Source organism: Montipora foliosa, chromosome 9 (assembly GCF_036669935.1).
Source record: "Montipora foliosa isolate CH-2021 chromosome 9, ASM3666993v2, whole genome shotgun sequence".
NCBI classification, from domain to species: domain Eukaryota; kingdom Metazoa; phylum Cnidaria; class Anthozoa; order Scleractinia; family Acroporidae; genus Montipora; species Montipora foliosa.
Window position 1 is genome coordinate 36,562,605 of NC_090877.1, and position 25,512 is coordinate 36,588,116.

Consider the following 25,512-nt stretch of genomic DNA (forward strand, 5'->3'; position numbering starts at 1 on the left):
AACTATAGGTCTGATAGTTGCCCCTTGGAAATTTGATGTTCTTAAAACTAGCATATTTACCCTCGAAGCTTCGCTTCTCGGGCAAATATTTGTTTTAAGAACATCAAATTTCCGCGGAGCAACTATCAGCCGATAGTTCCTCGATAGAAACACTCTATTGTTTAAATAGCCTGTGTCCGGCAACCCAATGAAAATGCTGAAAATCTGATATCCGTAGTTCAGTTTATATATATATATGTATATATAATTTATATATAATATAATTTTATGTAAAAATGAAGCTGTTCGGTATAGGCGCACTGCTATCCTCACAATTTGACCAACTGTTACTTGTTGGGACAATGACTGAAATACGAAATTTGGCGCATACCAGTGGTGCAACTCAAGAGAAACCCACAATCCTGGACAAAATGTCGCTTCAATTAAAGGTTTACCTGATATTTTATAATAATTCCCCTCATTATAACCCACCTCCCTCCCCCAAGTAATGTTGAAACAGACTGCGGATTCCAATCAACATTGAAAGGGTGACGTGGGCTGCTGTATCATAGATGGTCTTTATTTTAATTAACCCTTTGACGTCCAAACCGGCCGAAACCGGCCAGACTTAGTATTTTACTCTCTCTAACGCCAGACGATTTTACTCGTCAATTGGGAACCCCTGGGAGTCAATGGGTTAAACCATTTTAGCAAGTGTCCCAAGACCTCGCGGTCTCAGTATTTAGCAGCCAAGAAAACCTATGTACATCGGAAGAGAGGACACCTTCGAGCACGCAAAATTTGTCGAAAGGCTAGGTAAACTTGGATTACCAATGGTGGCAAAACATCGCAGGTGTATGATATTGTTGCAGACACTCAACTTTTTGGCTCGATTCCTGCCACCAGGCTTTTATAGATTGTGCCAGTGAAAGTAGCAAATTATGCTACTACGAGTGCCCATTTTTTGCCCAAATTATGTTCGTTTTTTCAAATTATATCACTTTTTTAACTGAATAATTTCTTTTGAAAAATATCAAACGAAACAAGTGCACAAAATGCAAGCTTACCCATTTTTTTTCATTAATGGCAACACTCCATGTTGGTAATCATATATCTTTTTTTTTTGGGGGGGGGGGGGGGGAGACAGTATGTTTGTTACGCACATATTTAACAACGATTTTCATGCACAACGCAACTGCCTATGAAAAATAAACTATGCGTCCATTTATGCATATGTATTTATGTCCGATCCTCTGTACTTATTGACTGAGTTTAGATCGGGCAGGATCGACGCAAAAAATATTTGGCCCTCGGTAATATAATGCATGGCTGCGCGAAGTCCGTGCGCCATGACCAGTTTATCAGCGTTTATTACATAACGATACGCACTTTTTTGGTGTTAAAAGCTCCTCTTCTATCGTATTTTGTTTTCGTTGTCTAAGGCAACGGTCTCTGGCTGTTTTCGAGCGGTTTTGCAAACTTGCAAATGAGAGGTACTGGGACCAACACCGGCTGCATGCAGAAACGCGCAGTTCCCGTCATCTGGAGCCAGACAGCCAGACTCCTAGGAAGGCCCTCCCTCCATTAGCAACCGCGAGGCGGCTAAAACATTGAACAAGAATGGTCTCAGGCTTTTTAAAAATCAGCAAAAAATATGTTAGTTTCCTCAAATTATGCCCAAAATTATACTAGCACAATGGATGCAAAAAAAAAAATGAAAAAAATGATTGCTCGCGTGCAAGTTCGGCGGACAACTGAGCCCCTCCTAGGGGTTTTGGGGAACAAGGCAACTTGGCTAATTTAAACAGGGGAACAGCGGAACAATGACAAAATATCTCAGGCAACAAGGGAACCGAAACAATTTTAGGGAACAAAAAACTGGGAACAACGTTGAAAGTAATTTCGAAATCAAAGGAACACAAGCAAATTTTTAAAGGGAACAAATGGACAACGACACGTTCTTGGGAGGGACTCACAACTGTCCAGTCTGGAAATGTAAAGGAAATCTTTCTCATTCGAGCTGAAAGGATAATACTTTCCTCAAGCGGATCAAACAGGGATGAATACAAACTATACTCTTTTCCCTTGGAAGGAAAAAACGCGCAGCGAACTTGGTTTTCAGCGAAAAAAAGGCTTTCGAGTACATTTGTCCGTGAATCGCTGTGTCCAACCTTGACTTCGTCTTACGAAGATTACGTCAGCCTCTTCAAGAACAACTCCCAAAACAGTCAAGAAAGCTCGAAAAGACAAAACAAAATAAACATGGTGAGTTAACTTACTTTATTTCAGTCATTTATTTGATACCTTTTCGTTTCTTTGCTCCTTTGTCGTGAAACCAACAAAAAAAAAAAAAGAAAAAAAATTGCCCAGAACCGTGTTGTTGCTGAGGTGACGCTTTTCACAGCCACGTCTCGGGCGTAACGCGAGCTTGAGCCACCTATGAAAAAGCGAGATGAAACACGCTAACACCATGGCTGCTAATAGCCCTTTTCACGGTTAGTTTTTCTCATTTGCATTAAAATGTAATCTAACGTGGGTGCGAGGCAATTTCGGGTTAATTAAAACTACAAAAAAGCCCGAAATTGCCTCACATACATGCTAGATTTATACATTGTAATGCAAATGAGAAAAACTAACCGTGAAAAGGGCTATTGACCAGGTGAAATGGTTGTGCGCAAGCGTGATTTGTTGACCATACTGGGTTGGTGTTAACGTGTGTCACCTTGCTTTTCTATTATTTTTGTTGTCTTTTTTCACAATCCGTATAGAAGCGTTTTCCCTATGAAATCAGTGTCACCAGAAACCCATAAGGGTTGAAATGTGTAACGCGCGTTGACAGCTTCCGAATATTCAGTGCTAAGTACCATATTTGGAAACCCCGCGCTCCAATTAAGTTCGCGCGAGAACATTGGTGGTATTGCGTCACCGTGTTCTTGCGAACTGATTGGTTGAATGTTTCTCTCTTGTTGTTCCAAATATGGTACTTAGCAAATTGAATATTCAGAAGCTGTTTTCCCAGCACACAAGGAGCCGTTACACGTTTCAACCCTTATGGGTTTCTGGTGTCACTATATTCCTAGCCTCCCACACAGACATTCCGAGGGCTTCGTCACGCGTCCCTCTTACGCGTGCCGAAGATGACGCTGTAAGAGTATCTGCGTGCGAGGCTACTGTATTTCATCTTAGATTTATAATTGGCAAGACAGCCTTAATAATAATAATAATAATAATAATAATAATAATAATAATAATAATAATAATAATAATAATAATAATAATAATAATAATAGTAATAATACACAAGTCAACATAGTATTTGACTTCTTAGGGAACTATCATAAAGACCTAAAGACTTAAGTGCGCAATCACGTCATCTTAAGAAGCACAGACAAACAACAAATAAACTCAAAGATCACGAGTGAGAAAGAAACCAGATATTTGCTGCAGAAGAGCCAAAAGTGGATCCTATCGCAGAATGTGGAAATTGTAAAACGATTATATCGTAATTAGAAATTTATTTTAAGAAAGGACAACGGAAAAAGAACTTGACATTTTGTTGCGTTACACGCAAGAAAAGGCTATAAGAATTAGAAGTTGAGACTTATAACATAAACTTTGCCTAGGGTGATACCCCGCAAAGTTATAAGATGTAACTCATCAAACAACTTAAAATAAAAATGTCCATAATAATAACAATAAAAATAATGATGATGATGATGATAATAATAATAATAATTTAATATCTGACCTGCTAATCACCCTTTCCCGCAATCGGGGACTGAAATACTAAGGGCGCAGCTCAACGAGGTTGCCGACCTCGTTGATCGAACCGAAAAGGAGCTGTGCGGCCGGCCAAGCGCTCGGCCCCTGAACACGACCCATGTATGACCTCAGAGCATAGCACCACAGCATGATGGGATAGGCCGGGAGTCGATTTTGAGGGGGGAGGAAAACGAGAATACCCGGAGAAAAACCAACTCTCTTTACATCAATGCGCATGCCCAAATTTGCAGCCTGATTCCAGCCCAGAACAGTCATCGCGTCGTTCACTTGTCAAGGATAACGGAAGCTCTGGGAACGTTTTTGAGCCCAGGCTGGGTGAAAATTTCAACTCGTTATTCCACCACGCGTACGGCAACCTCAAACAGGGCTGAAAAATCCAACATTTCGAAGGGGTGAAATTCGCCATGCATGTAATTCGCTCGTCCCAACAAATAGATGTCACACTTTTTGTACAGGTTCACCCAATTCTGAAAATGAGTTTGAATCCCGAATTTGCGCCGGGATTTCCCCAGTGTTGCGGCCGGCAACTCCTTCCCCAATGACCCCCTCCCCCCCGCAATGTCCATTTTTAGCCCAAGCACCGAAACAAACAAACAAATTAAACGCCAACATCATATGTTTTTGTTTTCTGATTCTGAAAGAATAATTTGAATATTGTGGAAGGAAATCATTGATAATTTTGTATTCCTTACAAGTAAGTACATGTCATCGGCTACTTGTAAAAAGCTTCTAAAATTTTAGGCGATAATTATCGGTTGATGACCGACAGACCTCAACGACGAACCATTCCATTGTCAAAATAAACGCCCCATCAGGGAAATTTACATTTTCACTAAATGTTGTAACTGCAATTAAACCGCTGTTGAGTTTTTTAGTAGGTTTGACAAGTGACACTCGAGAACGGATCATACCATCTGCCGCAAATTTACCTACAGTTTTTCGATTTTATCTGACTCCCAAAAGACACGTATTTTTTGTAGCAACACACAGCACACGTCTTCACCCCTCGACAATTAAGTTCGATGTTTTTACGGTTTTTCTTTTTACCTGTGAAGAACACGAGATCGATTTGTAATATTATTTCCGCCGTAAAAAATATCATTGTTTGTTTCTTAAAATACATCATAACCAATCAACGATCGCTGTAAGACAATAAAACGTGATTGACATACCCCGTATAATAAGGCCGAAACCAAAAGCTTAGCACGAGCTTAACTTTGAGACTTGTAGTGGAGTTCGCACCGTTGGAAAGGATGGCCAGTAGGAAGGGATTTAGGGAGTATTTTTGTTTTTGGGAATCAAGCCGGTAATAGAGGTGTTGAAATTTTTAATTTCTCGCCATGGCGGGATGCGACATAAAATCTGTTGGACCTTACGTTCTTGAAGGAACTCTCGGAAGAGGACAGACTGGTAATGTGAATTTATCGATCATCCTCATTACTTTTCCTTTCAGTGGGCTTATGTATCTCTTGGTTTTTTACAGGGCTGGTGAAATTGGGAGTTAATTGTGTAACAAAGAAAAAAGTTGCTGTGAAAATAATAGACCGAACCAAGTTAAGCGAACAAGTTTTAAGCAAGGTAAAGTTGTCTGTAAAAGCTTCTCATAGCCTAAGAAGATTCTCGAATTTCCCGAACATGTAAACATGCAATTTGCATCTGATTTATCCTTGAAAATAACAAACGTATCGACAGTGCTAAATTTACACTAAATTTGACCTTTAACGGTCTAATCTAGGATACAGTAGCCAATATTCTTACCAAGAAACGGATTCAAATTTGTTTTTGATCAAAGCAATGCTCTCAATTTTATCAACGATGGCCCGAATCGTTTTGCTTATAAACACTTGATTTCGGCTAAATTTCCTCGTCATAACTTCCCATTTTGAAATATTTATGAGTTTCAGGCTTGCTTTGTTTTCCGTAGAAATACTTCTCGTAGTTTTATGTTGCTGGCTGTTTGCTTAGCTTGAAGGCCAAGTAATCAACGATCCACGCGCCCTTCTTTAGCGCCTTGCTTCCGTGACCTCTTGTTCTGCAAAGTACACATCAGATAATGGTAATTTGACGTGAAGGGAAATTCAAAACAAACACTCACTATTTTACTTCAGCCTTAGGGAAAGTAACCTAAATTTTTTTTAAAGCAAAATAGGTTGGTATTCGTTGTGAAAATTAATTCTGGCCGTCATCACTTTCGCCGAAACTAATTCCATTTCCTGTCCGAAACCAAGCGTTGAATTCGTTGGTTCACATCCAAACAAATCAGCTCTTAATTCAAATTTCTTGAGCGATTGCTTCCGTTAATTTCCATCGGGAATAGGCCAGTTCTTTTCCTCTGTTTTGATTTTTACTTGCAACGACCTGTTACACGAGAGCCCCTCAGCCCAGAGTTCATTTCGTTCTGTGTAAACCGTTGATGTTATTTTCGATTATGTGTTGAAAATATTGGAAATTTTGTTCAATAAAAGTTTTTGTTGATGCGTACTCAATAATTTTTAAATGAAATATTTAGTTTTTTTGGTAACGCAAAAAAAATTAATAATTTCGCATGTTGGTTTTTTGGAACTAAGATGTTAAAATAGATCAGATGTTCCGCTCTTTTATCAGTACAGAAATGTATGCGTTTTCAATGGCCACTTGAAATGTATTCTTCTTGTTGATTTCATGACAATCTGTCACACAATCCAGTGTGACAACTACCATGTTCTGGGCAGGGATCATTATTCTGGGTGCCCGTCATAATGATTGTTATAAAAGTGTTTGCGAGTCTCATTTAGACAATCCTAGAGCATGATTAGAATGTCAATTTGATGATTTTTCACATTTTTTTGCTGGATGGAATGGTCTGTCTGATTTTGGTCCAACATTTTTTTGACATTCAGAACACAAAAACAAGTACAACAACAATGGTTTACATTGCTTTTTACAACATCAGAGTCTGGTATTTTAACAATGATGCTATAAGATCTGAAGTGGTCATCAAATAAAAGTCTCCAGGTGGAAATCAGTGTGGTAGTCTGATCTGTATTTTACAACATGAAAATAGTGACTTTTTTCAAGTAGACTTTCATATACTGGACTAAAATGGCAAGGACAAAAAACCATTGTTATTGCTTTTAGTCCTTGCTAATTAAGTATTGTTATTTTCACTTTGTTCTTTTGTTTTATGGACATTTATTATTTTGAATCCGGTATATGAAAGTCCAACCCTTTTTTCACGCTGTATTTCAAATTCTTGTGATGATTTTGGTCTATTGCATCCTAATTAATTCTGTGTCTGTACAGAGCTTGACACTTTCATTTTAGTGTAATCACTGTCCAGATTTTTTTTCCATGTAATTAATGAAATGTAGCAAAATTTATTGGGAATCTTGCTAAAATGGTCCTGTGGGATGTGATATGGAAACATTCATTTTGTGACCTTTTAGATGATGGATTGTGTCTTCCATGGGGCTCATTGAATTTGTCTTATTTTGTTCAGTCTTGACTGAAAGAATTGGGCACATTTTTTGATGAATTTTACTAGTTAGTTTCTAAAATTAATTTTTTTTAGAGTAAAACTTGGTTACTGAATAATGATTGTTGTCTTGGCAACCAGAGGTACATAGAAAATCCAGATTGGCTATAAGAATTGGAATACATTAAAAAACAAAATCCTTTAAAAGATGAATGTACTTCAAAATTTTTTATCACTTTGTTATCCTAAGTTATAGTGAATTGTAACTGTCGTATATTGTCAGATATTTGTCAAGATTTTTGTGCGTTTGAAATTGCATGACTTTCTTGGGAGATCTATTGTAAACTGAGGAAAACCACTTACTTTTAATATCCTTTACAATAATTAAAAACATAAGAAAATTTTCTTCCCTCTTTTATTTTGCATTATGACATGGATTTTAATGATTTTCCTAAATTATTGAATGTAAATAAGTCAATTTTGTGTGAAGAAAATTAATCTGGAACTTAAAAATTATCGTTACTTTAAAGCAAAAATTAGATTAATTTTCTGATCTCTTAACTGTGATTTCTGTAGTGTTAATAATTTTCATGGAATTATGGATCAGAAAGTATTTCCTATGCAGTTTTCAATAAGGTTTCGGAGGTGTTGATTAATTAAAAATATTTTGAAGTTGGTTTTTGCAAACCACTGATAGGAGTGGATAAGCTTTTAAGAACAAAAATAATAATTGTAAAGTGGATTTATCTTTCAGGCACAAACATTGCCTATGTGTTTAAATAATATTCCTTTTATTATTATTGTTAAAGTACATGTACATATAAAAGGCAAAAAAAAAGGTGACTGGCCATCCATACAGTTTAATGGCAAGATGAATGGAACATTAAATGTTAATTCTATTAGTTTTGTGTTGATGAAAGTCTCACTTTCGGTTATTCTTCATATTATTTTTTCCCCATGGTGCTGTTTCATTCCTGGCAAGTTCTAGCTATGTTATGTTGAAATAAATTTGTTGAATGAAAAAAGGTAGTGGTGACTTGCACAAATTTTAGACCATTGTTCAAATACGTCCTATAAGAGACATCACAATCATCTCCAATTGATGCGTGTTTTTATAATTTTATTCTTTATTGAACTAATCCATCTGTTATGGAATCCACAACAATACAATGATGGTGATCACTTAAATTGTAAAGGTTTTTTTTCTCAGACCCAATGGCTTTTTACCATAACTTTTATCTTGCTCTTTAATAGCTAAAATAATGTGATAAATTGCTTTTAAAAGAGTTTCCTTCCCTCTGGATTTATTTTTGTTTTTAGTTTAATTGACTTTAAACTCTTAAATCAACATTCTAGTGCTGGTTCATTAGTGAAGAGTACAATGATAATGTTAAAAAAAATCTCTTTTAAGCACATTATTCTCTGAACTTTGTGCCTACATGTACATATAATTGCCGGTACACAAGCTAAGGTAGCTTGTACAAAAAAGAAAGAGAGAACAAGGTCTTTTGAATTTCACTAAATTTATTGAAACAAGTTTTGGAGACTTCAGCCATACTGTAAGTGTTTTGTGTAGTTTACCATCACTTTATTCTTGACTGGATAATACCTAGAATGATATCCATGATATCCAGAATGATGTCATCCATTATAATGTTGAATCCTGCCTCTGCATGCTACGTCATTACCCCGTCTTAAAACTCCCACAATAAATATGTTAGGTGATCGAGAGGCGGCTGTATTCGCAGGCTAGGACATTCTCCATATATTTTTTACCCTTGATAACTCAAATATCACGTCTGTTAGTATACATGTGACAAGTCAAAACAAACAGTGTACTGCTGTGCGAAACATAAAATTTATTTTGAAGCACTAGCCCTGTAATCTTTGTCCTTTTTAAATTTGTGTAAAATTACACAAAAAGTACAGTGTATTAGTCCAGTTCAGGTTTCATTAATTATAAAGGGTACCATTTAACTTCAGTGACTGCTTACATAACTCCTTACTCCAGATTACTTGAACTCCCGATAACTCAAACCTTTTAAAATTTTACTTGTGAATGATTCAAGCCTCGAGTTATCGGGAGTGACGACTGTAATTTATCCTTAAAAAGCCTCATTTATGACAAAACATGAATCAAACACACTTTTCCAATCCTTGACTATTGCTACTTTACTATTTAGGTCTTGCTACATACTACAGGTAACTGAACTAGAATAATAGTTATTATTATTACCGTATGTTGGGTTTAAAGTCTCTGCATTACTGCAGATCCACATAACAATGTGAGCTTGTGTGCTTACCCTACAGTACAGTAAGAACTTTCATGGGACCCTTTTCTTTTCAGGTAGAAAGAGAGATTGCAATCATGAAGCTCGTTGATCACCCTCATGTGTTGGGCCTTTACGATGTCTATGAAAGCAAAAAGCACCTGTAAGTTTATTGATGGTGCAGTCTGAGGCATCTTTCATGTATGACGCTGCATGCAGTTTCCTCAAATGGTTATAAACTAATTCAATTTACATTATGATCAGTCTGTCAAAACATCTTTTAAGTATTTAGCGCAATAGTCAGTTTGAACTCATCTAAGATAGGGACCTGGCACAATTTGGTAGATGTTACTCATTTTGCTTTCTTGTCATAAATAGGAGTCAATCCTTTTCGCAAGGACATTGGTTTAATAGGTCTTAACACAGATAACTTGTGTCACATGCACACAGAATGACAAGAAAGCAAAATGAGTAATACGTACATGTAACAAACATGGGCCGACTAGTGCCAGGACCCTATCTTAGCTGAGGTCAAACCGATGATGCTCTGGTATTGGCCCTCAGGCTTGCTAAACGAAGGTCAGTCCTTTAATGGTTAATTAAAAGATGAAGGAGGAATTCTTTGCTGGGCAATCTCTGGGTCATTTTGTTTTCATCCAGGCCAATCTTTCAAGCAATACTACTCTAATGTGAATGTCTGGTCCTACCGACAGCTTACAATTAACCCTTTGATTCCTAAACTGGCCATACCTATGTACAAAATTATAGTATTTTACTCAGTCTGTCTGCCAGATGATTTTACTCATCAATGGGGAACCCCCAGGAGTCAACGGGTCAATCACTCACTCAAAAACTATGTCCCATTAACCCTTTCAGCCCCGAGGGGTTCCCCATTGACGAGTAAAATCGTCTGGCGTTAGACAGAGTAAAATCTATAAGTGCCATTTGGCACCATCGGGGCTGAAAGGGTTAAGAGATTGTACATCTGTGTTCATAAAAAAAGTATTTCAAGATCTTCGCCTATAGCTATTGACTCGTGAACCACGCGCACCCGGGTGTGCTAAATCTGCGAGCCAGCGAGCCGTGCAAGCTATGCAAATTTTCGCATTTAAGTCCAAGCACCCATTTCAAATAACGCTGATAAACAGTTATTAAGCTTAAGTCTAAGCACCCGTTTTAAAATGGTTAGCTTTCAGTAAGTGTGTGACTTGCATGCATGTTGACTCACATTGCTCGCCATGTTGGCTCGCAATTGACTGGCAGCTATGGCTCGCATGGCTTGCAGGTTAACTTTATAATACTCAACCACCCCCATTGTCAAGTAAAATCGTCTGGTGTTAGACACTGCGTGAGTAAGATCTTTTAAGTCTCACTCCTAGGTGTCAAAAGGTTAATAAAGAATTAAATTTTAATTAGATCTCTTATTTTTCAGCTTTCTAATACTAGAACATGTTTCTGGGGGTGAGCTTTTTGACTATCTAGTGAAACGAGGAAGACTTCCTTTAGGAGAGGTAAGATATGATTTTGGGAAATAGTGAAACCAATATGACAACCTTGAAGTACTTTATTGTTTTGTTTTAACCGGAGGAAAGTATTATTTATTGAGACAACTTTGACTCCATTGTCAATTTTTATTTACTGATTTTTTTTCACTAAATATAATTTTCTTTTTTACCTCTTCCTTCTGAGTCCCCATCCCTGGCCTGTCTCCAAAATGAGGGCCACAATTTGTTGGGGCTTGGGAAAAGAGATATAATTGTTGACTGTATTTGAAAGCTATTGTTGTCTAAAAGGGCAAAAATTAGGGAAAGGTTTCATTTTCTCTAGGATGTTGCACTTTTTTTTTTTAGTTAAACTGTTTTGATTGTAGAGTTTTTAATCAGGAATTACCAATACACTTGTCTACTTGTATTTAAGAATTGTGTCAAATAGTTTAATCATACTACTACCAAGGGTTTCATAAAAGTCTAAACAAATATTAACAGACTACTGACAGGTGACTAATGGGAAACTAACACTTAACAGCTGTTTAATGGAAAATGTTAAATGTACGTGTATGTTTTATCATGTCACATGCTAGCTGTTACAGCGTAGCACTAAATCAGATTATTGATAATAAACAAATATTGGTGCCTTTTTTTAAAGGCAAGAAGATTTTTTGCCCAGATGATTTCTGCTGTAGATTTTTGTCACAAGCACTGTGTCTGGTAGGTAAATCTGCACTGGTCTTCTCTTTGGCTACTGTGTAATTGTGTGCCAGCTGTAAATTTGTTGTACATGTATTTGATTTTTTTCTTTGTTTTGTAACATTAGTCATCGTGACTTGAAACCAGAAAACCTGCTTCTTGACAAAAAGATGAACATAAAAGTCGCTGATTTTGGAATGGCTTCCCTACAGGTGATTTTGTTTCGCTATATTTTCTATGTGCCATATTTGTTAAAATTACATGTACATTATATTCCTACAAAATACAATATATATATATATATATATCTATATATATCATGGCATCTGATAGGATGCGGCGATGCAGATCTGCATAATTCCCTAAAATCTTCATCCTCCGCATAATTACAATATATTCCGCATAAACAAAAGAATTGCCTGATATTAGTGATAAAGCAGCTGCTTAAAGACCATCCTCACAAACATAAAAGCCAAAGAGCTAGATTGAAATAGAATTCGTGATGAGAAACAAGATAATTTTTTATCGCTTTATTCATTTTAGCAAAAGTTGCAGCCATTAAAATGCCAACTTCTTACCCTTTTATTTCAACGGTGAAAGCTGGTTGCAAATTGGTGACTCCTCATACAAATTAATCACAATGGGGAAAACGTTCAGTCCCAAAATGTGACTGTATTGGTTGCAATTTCGAGTCCTGATTTATCATAAGCATGTACATGTAAACTCATTGAACGATCGTAATTATTAGTTTTATTGTTTACATTTTGGCATAATCAATGCATGTTTACGCATAATATGGCCAAAAATTTCTGCATAATATTCTTTTAATATTTTTTTTTTCTGGATCCTATCAGAAGCCCAGTATATATATACTGACTTCAAAAAAGATAAATCAAGGCTGAATAAATTGTGAATAAAATTATTGTTAAAGTAACTACAATGTAGTTTGCATGGTGGGGTTATTGATGGATGATTATTGGCCTTCAATCAGTTTTCAATCATTAAGTAAAATTTCAGTAATTCAGTTTTGTCATGATTGCCTTTTATCACTGTAAACGTATTGGATCAATCATCTTGTGAGTCACATCACTCTTTGTGATCTGCGTGACTATTCCGGGGGTAGGGTTGAGGGGGTGAGGGGTGGGGGTGGGGATTGGGAGTGAAGAGTACCAGAGCTGAAAAAACCCAAACTTTTACAAAAATGTTAACCTTAGGCCTAAACACTTATATGCTTTAGATAATGTTTAAGCCTAAGGTTAGCATTTTTGTGAAGGTTTGGGTTGTTTCAGCTATGGTACCCCTCACCCCCTGCCCCTCACTCCCTACCCCCACCCCTGGAATAGTCATACTGTTTGTGATTGGCTCATTTTGATGCAATGCAGTTTAATTTCCAAAATTATTGCTGGTCTTAACTTACATGTAAAAGTTTATGGCAATTTAATCACCATAATTAACCCTTAGGCTAGAAATTTAGCAACTTGTAGTTGAGGAAGTTATAGTTGGGTAGGACGTTGTAGAATGAAATTGAATCATGACCAATGATCTTAAATACTTGGTGTCAGTGCATGCTTTTGATAGCAGTAATACCGGTATTTATAATTTGATGTTGTTAACCCATTCACTCCTCATGTGCTCCTGGACGCCCAGGGCTGGGCGGTTGATGAGTAATTGTTTAACCTTTTGATCCCTTTTTTTGCATAGGTTGGAGATAATGCCATGCTTGAAACAAGTTGTGGGTATGAACAACCATCAGTATTTTCCATTTTGCATTATAATTATTGTGATAACGCTTATTCTATTCTGCACAAAGATGCAGTGATACATTAATTTGGAGGATATTGGCCTGCTCCAAGTACTTGTACCATCATGGCAAAAACTCTAGACTATTGGTGTTCAAAGTATAAAACTTTAAACTGACTGCAATTTTAATATCATGCAAGTAAAATGTAGTTAATGGATTGTGCGCATTTGATGCTATTATCTGTAACCTTTTGATGGTGGCTCTGTTTTCAATGAAGTGATTGTGCTGTTTAGTTGCCAAGGTCAGCAAGTGCTCACTAAAGGATTTATTGTATTCTGGCTTCGAACTTTGCAGCTTTGTTGTCGCTAGCAGGCTAGTACGATCCATGGCATTGGGCAGGTGCTTTTTTCAAAGCTCTATTAGTGGCTAAGAGTTGACATGTGTAACAATGGGTTTGTAGTACAGCTCTTCCGCCTGGCTATGCGAGCAGACATTATTTTGTCTAGCTATAAAAGCATGAGAAAACTATTTAGAGGTCACTTAATACATGTATGTTCTGTTGTTTAGTGCAGTTAGCACTCAATATAAATTATTATTGTGGTTTACGATTATTTTTTACAATGGCTCACTGCCCTCGCCGTTCTTCGCACATGAACCATCCATCTGCCCGGGACAAAGATAACTAACAAGCGAAGTCTTAAGACTCTGTCTCCAAGCTCTTAATCTTCCCAATACGGGAGCCCTCTTGAGGGCGGCTTCTTGCCTGTCTCAAACGGGCGTTGCCAGGAAGGGTGATCACATTATCAAACCCACAGAAAAGGCGCACAACTTTAAGGACAAAACACGCCAAGGGCGATCCACAAGAATGTCTACCACAAATCAAACAGAGGGAAAACCTGCAAGCCTCCCAGCCACCCAGGTCGATGAAGACTAAGACAGCGCCCTCTCAGGCAACCCCTCATTTTCTTCTATCGAGGAGATGATTTAACCCAGTCCAGAGCCGGTTGCTAAATCTGTTTGCAACTGACCACAGTGTTCAGTCCAGCTATCGAGGATCTTCGTTCACCGCCACCTTCCGTCCTCAGCCAACCAGAGCTGTTGTACTCCTGTTATGGCCTCTCCTCTGGGTCTTTCTAGGCCATTATACAAGTCTTTGGAGGACAAAATCCTTGGTTTGAGTAAATATAATTTGATTTTGTTACTTTTGCCAGACAACTTGTATGAGTTCCAGACCCCTGAAATCCAGTTGTGCTTGGATGACTCATCCTCAGGTCCCATGGGTTCTCTGGTCACCATGGTGTGAAAGAAACAACCTGTCATTGACCCATTCCAGAAGTGGCTGGATGCATATAATTAATTGTCTTACATGATGTAACCCTTGTCTGCCTACACACGTAGGTCGCTTGAGCTCATAAAGTACCAGCAAATAATAATTATTATCCAAGTGGTCACTAAATTTAAGGGTCTGGCTTGGTTATCATACAACCAGCAATTCCGTTGCCGAGCGGTTTATAACTTTTGCCTAAAGTGGGATAAAGTAGACCTCAAGCTATGGACAGTGACTTTTGCGGGCATAGCTAAGCCCCATTGCCATGTTTGCTGGAGCCCCTACCAGGCTGAGGATGTCTGCTCTTCTTCTGACTTCAACAAGAGTCCACAGTGACCCAAAACCATATGCTTCAATTTCAACAAGCCTTCCAGTTGACGAATGCAGCTCCTCACACGTATGCCAACGCTGCCATCCCACTATACCATATGCCGCCCCAGACTGACAACAACGCCAGCAAGTCCACCAAACCCAATGGGCGCAGAAAGAAATAAGTGGAACAACTATGGTGCAATCAGAGTCCATTTGTATCCTCACCTATTGACATTTATTGCTTAGAATTAGAATTGAGGAATCACCCTGATCGCAACTTTGTTAAATTGATGCACTTAGTAAGCTTAAGGAGGGCGCTGGCATTTGTTGTTCAGGGCCATGTTTCCTCCAGGTCTCCCCTAACCTAATTTATGCAGCACAGCACCCTGGTGTAATCTCTTTAAACCTCTGCAAGGAGATAGCTCTGGCAAGAGTAGCGGGTCCCTACCCCTCCCCTCCCTTATCTAAGTTTCAATGTCACCCTGTACAGGAGTTATCTGAAAATGCACTTGACTGAATGGTGCACTGTCTGTCACCTCTTCTACCCCCAAGGAGAAAGCATTAACGACCACATTCCCAGAATGTATGTTCTGGTCGACGACACCATTCACATCCTTCAATCCCTAGGTAGTGCAGCTTTCATGGCCAAGACGGATCTCAAATCAGCCTTTCTCCTCATACCCATTCATCCCAATGACTGGAGTTTACTGGGCATTCATTGGTAATCCCAGTGCTATGTCGACATAATTATACGTACCCTTTGGGCTCCATAGTGCTCCGTTCCTTTTCAATCAGCTCTCTGACGGCCTTGAGTGGATTCTTATAAACGACTACGGCATCAAGCTTGGTATTCACATCCTGGACTATTTTTTCATTGCTGAATGATCCAAATTGGTGTGTTTAACTAAGTTAAACTTTAGTACTCTGTTACGTGTATTCATGTCACTAAGAGGGCCCCATTGTCGCTTTGACCATAGGCTCCTCCCAGGAGATAGAGTTCATCGTCTTTAAGACAGCGTGCACATGGAGGCCCGCTTACCCCAGGACAAACTCTCCAGGATCAGTGTCTTGCTAAACTCTTTTAAACACAGCAGATCAGTTTGCCTCGTAATTTTACAATCACTAAATCGGAACTCTACAATTTGCATGCAAAGTGGTGGTGCCGAGCTGGACCTTTCTACAGCAGGCGATTGATTTGAGCAGTGGCGTCCCCAATCTTTTTCACCACATAAGGCTTAATAAGGAATTTTTTAAGGACCTGGCCCTTTTGGAAAGTTTTTATTTCAAACTGGAACAAGCGTACCTTCTTTCTTTCTTGAGTCTTTTCCTACCACAGCTCAGGATCTAGAGCTCTACTGATGCTCCTGGCTCAATAGGATTTGGGTGCTATTTTCAGGGAAAGTGGTTTCAGGGTCGTTGGCCTCCTTGCTATTGTCATCGCTTACTCCATATGGCACCCCTTTCACCCAGGGAAGGGCCTTCAATTCCGGTGTGACAAGTTATCTCTTGGTGGTAGCTATCATAAATTTGGGGCATTCGAAGATGCCCTGCATTATCGATTTGATTGGACAACTTGTGCTTCTCTCCATCCATGCAGCTTAACTTTGCAGTGCAGGCTTGTCATGTCCGTGGGGTTTCAAATGAGGTCGCTGATGCCCTCTCCCGCTTTCAGAGGCCGCGCTTTTGGGCTCTTGCTCCCAATGCCGACCAGAGTCCTTGTACCATGACTTGTACTAATGACCCTCTGAGGTATGCTTCTTAGGTATGCTTCTTAGGTATGCTTCTTGGGATCTGGCTGCGAACACCAGTTGTGCCTACAGCTCTGGGGAACGACAATATTTTCAATTTTGCCTGATAAACCCCCTTCTAAGCCCAGATGAGGATGTATTACCTGCCTCTGAAGGGACACTGATCTTTTTTGCTAGAACAGTGTGTCAGCACAATTAAACTTTATTTACAATAGCTGTGGTTGGTAATCTTCACATTAGGGACCGTTCATTTTTTTATGGGGTAGGGGGGGCTGGTGGAATTTGGAGGAGTGTAATTTGAAAAGTGTATGACCCCCCCCAATTTCCGAATTTTTTTTCTCCTGCCCCCCCCCCCCTTGAATAAAAAATACATATGGTGTTAAAAGTTACTGCAGCATTAAAATTTCGTTTTGTTACATTTCACATAATTTTTTGAAAGAAACCTGAAAGCTAGAAAGCTGCTTTTAACAAATCACTCAAAAGAATGAAAAGTCAATTTCTGCTCTTCTTGTTACAGCTCGTCCTGAGCGTGTTGTAGCTGGCCGCTCGTCTGCGTGTTCCTCATCTGAGGCGATAAAAGCAAGAACGACATCATTTGAGTCGTCTTCAGAGTCAGGGGTATCACTCTTCTAGTCATCATCAGTTTCCTCTCCCTCACTGCTTTCATCACTGCTGTTTAGTTGACCTGATTCATTCCTGCCTCCCACTTCGGCTTGTCCAGTTCAGAGAGTATTCATTGGCAAGAATTTGTAAAATCTCTTATCCTATTTTTAATCTATTTTTTTCGTCCAACCCCCCTTTTCCTTCATTTTTTTTCGGCTGGCCCCCCCCTTTCTCATAAAAAATGAACGGTCCCTTAGAGCTGGATACAATGACCCCCTTTAATTAAGGGTACTAACTAAGCTTTTTCTCTGTAAGGTCCTGTGTGCTATCTGTCGCTTGCCAGTAAAACCGCAGGCTCTCCTTGCCATTCGTCCTGTTCTGCACGCACAGCTTAGATCCCGGGACTTTTCTATGATTTGGCCTTTTGGCACATGATATGGTGCCGCATTCATGGATCCTGAAATATTTGGAGATAGTTGGGGCTGCCAAGAATATGATCTCTATGATACACAACAGCATGGTGAACTGGAAGACAGTATTGACATCAGGAGGAATGGCTCTTAGGCAGGTGGACATTAGGAGAGGAATTTTTCAAGGTGACTCCTTGTTGCCCCTGCTGTTTATAGTGATCATGTTACCCTTGACCCTAGAACTGCGAAAAATGAGAGCTAGATACAAACTGGCAAAGGACATGAAGCCCATTAACCATGTACTATTCATGGATGATCTGAAGCTGTACGGAGCTAGCAAAGATCGACGAGACTCACTTGTTCAAGTAGTAAGAATCTTCTCCCAAGACATTAAAATGTCTTTTGGGCTAGACAAGTGTGCTGTCCTGGAAATGAGAAGGAGAAGACAAGTTGGCCGTAGCAGTATAGAACTACCCGACGACCAGCATATTGGGGAAATAGAGGAGGAAGGCTACAAATACCTTGGAATGTTACATCTTACAGTCGGACCAGACTCTAAACACGAAGATGAAAGGCAAGATAACATCGGAGTATATCAGAAGAGTCAAGAAGTTGTGTAGATCGAAACTCAATGGAGGAAATTTGACCGATGGCATCAATACCTGGGCTGTAGGTGTAGTACGCTACAGTGCGGGGATTGTGGACTGGACAGTGGAGGAGGCAGCCAACATGGATAGAAGAACTAGGAAGATCTTGGCAATGAATGGCTGTCTGCACACCAGGAGTAATGTTGTGAGGCTCTACCTGCTAAGAAAGAAAGGAGGAAGAGGACTCAGATCCGCATGAAATGAAATCCCTTCATGGCTACCTGAGAGAGAGCACAGAGTGGATGCTTCAAACTGCGTTGACGGAGAAAGTAATTGTTGAGGAAGAGAGTCTGCAGGACTATGAGAGGAGGAGGAAAGACAAGAAAGTTAAAAACTGGAAGGAGAATGCCTTACATGGTGCATTTGTCCATCAAATATCAGGTGAAGCTGGAGAGGAGTCTTAGAGATGGGTCAGGAATGGATTCTCTTAAAAAAGGAGACAGAAGGTTTGATTCTTGCTGCTCAGGAACAAGCTTTAAGAACAAACTCAATCAAGTACAGCATAGATAAGACGTAAGAGACACCACTGTGTAGATTGTGTGGAGATGCCACTGAAACAGTATGACACATTGTCAGTGGATGCAAGAAGCTTGCAAAAGCCATGTTTATCCCACGGAATGTGTTTTGTCAGGCCACTTTCCAACCATGATTACAATATTTATCATTACCATAAATATAACATTTTGAGTAACAATATAGCCAAGTGTGCTATGGCTTTGGAGATTGTTGCTCAAATACATGTATTAGCAAGGAGGTTATTAAACCAGCATTTCCATTGAAGAGGCAGAATCACTGAGGCCCTGCCAGGGAAGGGTCCCGTGTCGGCTTTAATGAATACTTGTGTTGCTGTCGGAAATTTAAAGGAATTTATTTGTCCTTGTTGGAATTTCAGTTTATCTGATTTTGTTTTTCTATATACAGTGTACTAACTTAAACATACAGGGCATGAGTGTTTTACTTGTGTGATCATGTCACTTTAGAAAACTCATAATGGCATGTGATATGGAAATGCCTGCAACTTTAAACTTTATGGGTGTTCCAGTCAGTTAACCGGTTTTGCATGAAACCATCTGACCTTACAAATTGACACGCATTGGTAGGCAGGCAGAGGGTAGGGAGTTGAAGGTTGAATCAAGGCAACAAAACACAATGTCATCTAATGACACAAGGCTCGATCAGTAGATCTCACTAGACAAAGAAAAAGTTGACCAAAATTACTTCTGGCATATAATATAAGTTGCCTGGGTCATAAAAAATGTGTGGGTGTTTTAATGGACTTGATGACATGCTCTGACACATTATTATTTTCTGTAAGAGGTAACTTGCACGTGCAGAGTTTTTGAAGCGTTAACTACTTAAGGATAAAAGATGAACTGTGTTACAATGACTACCTTTTGAGTTACCCTTGACTACCTACTAAATATTTATCATTTGTCTCATTGTTTTTTCCTTTGATTTTTCCTAGGTCACCTCATTATGCTTGCCCAGAAGTCATAAGGGTGTGTGCATTGCAATTCCTGAAACACAAACATGCATTAAATTTTGTAGTGAACATCTACATGTACATGTTCCATCTTCTTCACACCATGAATCAAGAATGCCACATTTCAACAAGATACGTTGACCCAGCTGTGTAGCAGGACAAGTTATAATATTTAATTACCAATCATATTATTAATAATTGTTGCCTGACTCTTATTTTATAGCAAGGTTTCTCAATAGAACACATGTCATGGGTGTCACTAGAAACGTGCAGAGTGGTGAATATTTACATCGCCGCTTCGCGTCTCGGGAAAATATCCACCACTAGCCACCTCCACTTTGGTGAATAGTTGCTAATTTACTACAATTATTATGGGTTAAAACCCCAAACTGGCTACTGCCTGAGCCTGCCAGAGTGCAGTTCCAGACTTTTCATTGGATAGCTGATTACGTCATGCCAGTTGGTTTTTTGGCATGTTATCAAGTACATTTTGGGATATTTCTCCTCTTTTCATTTCAAATAATATTATACCTGTATGGAAAATTTCGGACAGTCAAATATTTTGCTATATTGCATCAATCTTCTTCTACAGGGAGAAAAGTATGATGGCCGGAAAGCTGATGTCTGGAGCTGTGGTGTTATTTTATATGCATTGTTGGTGGTAAGTTACTTTTTTTCTTGGATGTTACTTTTGGTAAGGCTTTGTCATCTGAAAAAGAATAATGAAAAAAAACAAAAAAAAAAAAAAATCAAAAGTTTTTTTTCAAAGTGAAAGAATGGTGCACACAGACTGAGTGAGTTCACTCACACTCCCTGAATTTTATAACCATTTGCCACCTAAGGTTGTCACTTTTACATTTTACTTTGTCCAATTCAAGGCAATTTTTATTTGTCAATAGGGAACCCCTGAGGGGCAACTCAAGCGTTAATGACATGTAAATGAATTCCTTTGAAGGAATGGAAGGGCTAAAGGGTTGAATCCCTTTGGGCCAAAAGTGTTAAAGTATATAGTTGGTGTTGAGAGGAGGATTTGAAACTGGAACAAATCTGCTGCCATATCAGTGGGACCATGTGACCTCCCTAATGCTGGGTGAAAACTCAGCAGGTTGCAGTTTACGTACATTGTAGGGTTTCAGGCCATCGTTTCACCATAGCTGAAACCACTCATGCCTTTGCAAATGCTAACATTATAGGTCTTAACACTGCAGATGCTTTAGATAATGGTTAAGCCTAAAGGTTGGGGGCTATTTGAGTTACCATGGTAAAATCGTGACCTGCAACCCTAACCTGGAACCTGCAACTTTACACCCTCCACCATCCTAGATTATGTGTTTAGGGTAACACCTCATGCAGTACAGTCTGATTATTGTAATTCGTTTTCTGTTTAGGGTGCCCTACCTTTTGATGATGAAAACTTGAGAACCTTGTTGGAGAAAGTAAGTTTATGATAAATTAGTGGGTGGCTCTGAATCACTGGACAGCTACTCACTTCAAAATATTTATTCAAGCACTGCATTATGAAGCCCATTGCTGTCAAGGCTTTTTCAGAGGCCTTTACTGCCATAAGCACAGTTCCAGATAGGTTTTTAAGGCAGGGTGTTAACAAGGAATTTCAGTAGGGCAAATTCCCACTGATCCGACCAAACCATTATAAATTTTCTGTTAACTTGTCTGGTCATGTCACTGACCTTGTTAACTGGAACACTGTATTATGTACAATAACACCAAAGTTATTTACCCAGGAAGCTCCACTCACCCAGAAGGAGATTAACCAAATCCTTTAAGTATATACACGGGGACATTCATTTTTTTATCAAAGTCGTCAGCCAAGTACGTCTTTTGGATGTACTTGTGCATGGACAAATTTTGGGTTGCCCGGGCAAAAGTGCGGAGGTGTAGAAATGGTCTCGGATAAAATTACTTGTAACTTGAGCATTCGCGTTTTATTTTACACTCTCGTCAGAAATTACGAATTTTGACTCTGGAGTATTATAACGTTATTTACACGGTGGAAACCCGATTTACAGTGGTCCGTAATATCTGCGCGTCAAGACGTACTTGAACAGACGAGTTCATGCTCTTGAGTGCATCATGGGTAATCAGGGCAAGATGGAGAGAAATTCAGAGGTTCGTGTGGAAGTTCAAAACGATGAAGAGTATTCATGACATGCAATTGTGGGTTTTTTAATTTCCAAAACAGAAGATATGCGCTCAAAGGTGCGGCAGAGAGTTGGAGAGAATGGCTATTGTAGAAATTATTTTATTAAACAAAGTTTCTGCCACACATTTCCTGTAATTCCAAAGGCTCAAAATTACAGAAAATGTATGGACACAAAACAAGCAATACATGTATTTAGGAATTCCAAAGAATAGACGCGAAGTCCAGTTCATCTCAGCTGTGAACTTGAACTTATTTGTTTGGTTTATGATGGCGAAAGTCTATAAAGTAGAGTCATGTACAGGTTATTTTGCTTTGAATATCCATATACGGTAAACATTTTATTTCCTGCCATGTTGCCCTGATTATCCATGCTGCACTCAAGAGCGTGAACTGGTCTGTGTAGCTTACAGAGTTAAGATTCAAAAACCCAAAGTTTCGATTCTCCTGTCCAGTGTCTTCCTTTTAAATGTTTTCCTTTTTGCCGGAGGTGGCGAAACTCCTTGCAACTAATGCCACATTATCAGCTGAGACCACGAGTCACCCCTTTGCTCTTTTGCTAAAGGAGGGGAACATTGGGATTTACGGTTTTGCGATTTTGGCTATTTTTCAGATCGGTTTTTCGGTTTTTGTGCCAAAAGACTTCGCTTTTTCGGTTTTGGTGTTCATTGCGGTTTGCGGATTTTTCGTTTTTTAGCATCTGGTTTTCGGTTTTCGTAGAAAACACGAGCGGTTTTTCGGTTTTGTTATCCGATGTGCTTTTTGGGTTTTCCTATTTTGTTTTATTTGGGTTCCGGTTTCTCTTAGATTTGAGCGGCAATTGATCTTGAATAGAGTGTTATTTATTTAATCTTTGCAATTCATCAGCAATATAGAAACCATATGTACAATTAAAAATTTAAAACCAAGTATAGATAAAACTATGTAAACTGCATTACCTATCTTACTCAATATCATAAAATAAAAGTTGCTTTCCATGAATGCCGTGTTTAAAATAATGGCTTAGATAACCTCTTTAATCAGTCGTTTGAATTGATTGAGGGACTCTGCTTTCCTTAGTTCTAATGGCAAACTCCCATATAAAAAGGGGAGGGATGCTCATCGTCTCGCTTGGGGGTGTAAATTTCGGATTTTGGTCTCACTTTGGGCGTTTTGGGCAAAGCGCAATCATGTGTAGCCGTGAAGGTCTCCTTCAGGGTTGCGCGCGAAGAAATATAAAAGTGTATATTTACACTTTTATATTTCTTCACGCAGGTGAAAGTATTAGATGATAGTGTCTTTGCCATCATTAAAAGTCGCTGTATTTTTTATTTCTCTGTGTTATAATATGGTCTCTTTCAGGGGTAAAAAAAGCCTGGGCCACACCCAGATTGGTCTCCTTTAGGGGTTTAATGTAAAATATCCGACAAGCACCCCTCCCCTTTTTATATGGGAGTTCCCGGGGGGGGGGGGGCAGAGAAAGTTCCTGCTGCCATGTAAAACAAGGAACAAATTGTACCGGTTAGCTTCCTCAGTGCAATAGCATGTTGTAGACCAGGATTAAACATTCCATTCGAATCTCCAAACTGTCAGGTCTTAGTTATCAAATAAAAATGTTCAATTAGAGATTTTCGATTGAAGTTTCCAGAGCTATAGCTTTTTGCGATTACAAAATTGCAATTCTCGAGAGGACTTGTGTGCAAATTTTTTTAAGTTACCTTGGCTCCATTACCAGATGCTTTACGGAAAATGAGCCCAGAAAGTCCGGGTTCGAGAGAGCGGCAGAAATAAAAGTCCATGACATTCACAAATACTTTGATGAAATAAAGTGTTAGTGTAGTTTGCTCTGTATTCCCCACTTGTCAACATTGTATCGGTTTTCTGACGGTTTTGGCCGAATTTTTTTTGCGGTTTTGGATGATTTTTTTTTTCGGTTTTGCGGTTTCTAATACACCTCAATGTCCCCCTCCTAAAGCCATGCTAGTCGTAAGATACATGAAAATTGAGCCTGCAATCGTTACATTGAAAATACAGCGTGGTCAAAGATGGCGCCCAAATTTGAGATTTCAGTGGTGAGGAAAGCTGCATGTTTATTCCTTGTTTTCTGGACGTTTCCATTGAACAGCCTTCTCAAAATATTTTTTGGGAGCAGGTCATAAAGAAGGTGGAGAAGGTTTGGTGTTAAAGGCACCCAAGCGAGTGCCCAAAGGATGCAAGCTTCTAGGAGGGTCTCGGGGCATGCTCCCCTACGGATTTTTTCAAATTTAGACATTCACAGATGCAATTTGGTGCAATCTGGTGGATTTAAAGCGACAAACTTTCACATATGGATTTGACACTTGCTTGGAGTCTGATGAGAAATACTGGAATGCTAGTTAAATAAACATTTCATGTGAGCGAGGCAAAAAAATATTGTGGACCCAAAATTTGTACGTCAAACAAACTTTTTTCGCGGTTTTAAAAATATCTCCAGTGACTTCACGTTCGAGCTTAAAATGTATTGTGTCCGACATTTTCTGACTAGAAGGAGACGGTCAAGCTTTCTGAGGAGGCGGCTCATTGAGCCGTCGACCGGCCGATTTTGAGAAGGCTGATTGAACGAAAAGCGTTCAGAACGAAAGTACATTCTATATTATAACATTTGATGGCATTCATGAAAAGACATTTATTAAAACTTCACTCGTCCAACAGACGACCTTTGGAGTTATTATACTCGTCCGAACGGGTTTTTAGTCGTCTGTGACGACCGGACGACTGCGAATGTGGATCCCTGTTATGCATGTAGCACTTTAGTGACAGACAATAACCTTAAATTCTTTTAGCCTTAATATCAAAGTGCATATTCTCTATAAAAATATTTACATGCAGTTGTCTTGGCACTTAAAAGGAGGAGAATCTGTTTACAGCTCAGGCCATTGGTCTGTCAACCACTGGTCAGTCGAGCCATATTTGAAACTGGTGTAACTACATGCAAATCCAGTGCTCTTGAGTCATTGGACCATGCTGGCTTTTCTGAACTCCCCAAAGAACTCCAGTTGGTTGTGTATTTGGATGCACAGTGGTTTCAATCTTCGGCAATTTCGATCCTATTTACCAGTAATTCATTTTGATTTGAATTAAACTGTCCTAGCAAAAGAATCACTTGCCTCCCTCTAACCTTGTTTCCAATTGCAGGTGAAGAAAGGACATTTTAGCATCCCAGTGTTCATTCCGACAGATGTGCAACAAATGATAAAAGGGATGATTACCGTTGATTCGGGAAAGAGAATTACAGTTAAGTATGATAATTATAACAAGACTTATTGCTACACTTTGAATGTCTACCCCTAAAACTGTTCATGCTGAAATTTAACACATCTGGTGTCATCAAAGTGGTATGATTTATCTCCTCTTCCTTCGTTTCAGATGGAGGAGGTTAAAAGGCATCCGTTT

At 39.0% G+C, this 25,512-nt stretch overlaps 1 protein-coding gene across 1 annotated transcript in view; it reads left to right on the top strand.

The window, feature by feature from the left end:
• Positions 1–4,961: 4,961 nt before the first annotated feature.
• The window catches only part of LOC137970183 (serine/threonine-protein kinase BRSK2-like), a 44,964-nt gene continuing 24,413 nt past the window's right edge, over positions 4,962–25,512 (top strand). Inside the window, exons 1-12 of the mRNA XM_068816702.1 lie at positions 4,962–5,172; positions 5,246–5,340; positions 9,564–9,649; positions 10,919–10,997; positions 11,632–11,693; positions 11,800–11,884; positions 13,374–13,408; positions 19,926–19,959; positions 20,536–20,604; positions 21,332–21,379; positions 25,255–25,353; positions 25,486–25,512. The exon at positions 25,486–25,512 is cut by the window's right edge and continues 8 nt beyond it. Of these exons, the coding sequence (XP_068672803.1) occupies positions 5,103–5,172; positions 5,246–5,340; positions 9,564–9,649; positions 10,919–10,997; positions 11,632–11,693; positions 11,800–11,884; positions 13,374–13,408; positions 19,926–19,959; positions 20,536–20,604; positions 21,332–21,379; positions 25,255–25,353; positions 25,486–25,512 (789 nt within the window). The 5' untranslated portion in view covers positions 4,962–5,102. The remainder of the gene's footprint in view (positions 5,173–5,245; positions 5,341–9,563; positions 9,650–10,918; positions 10,998–11,631; positions 11,694–11,799; positions 11,885–13,373; positions 13,409–19,925; positions 19,960–20,535; positions 20,605–21,331; positions 21,380–25,254; positions 25,354–25,485) is intronic.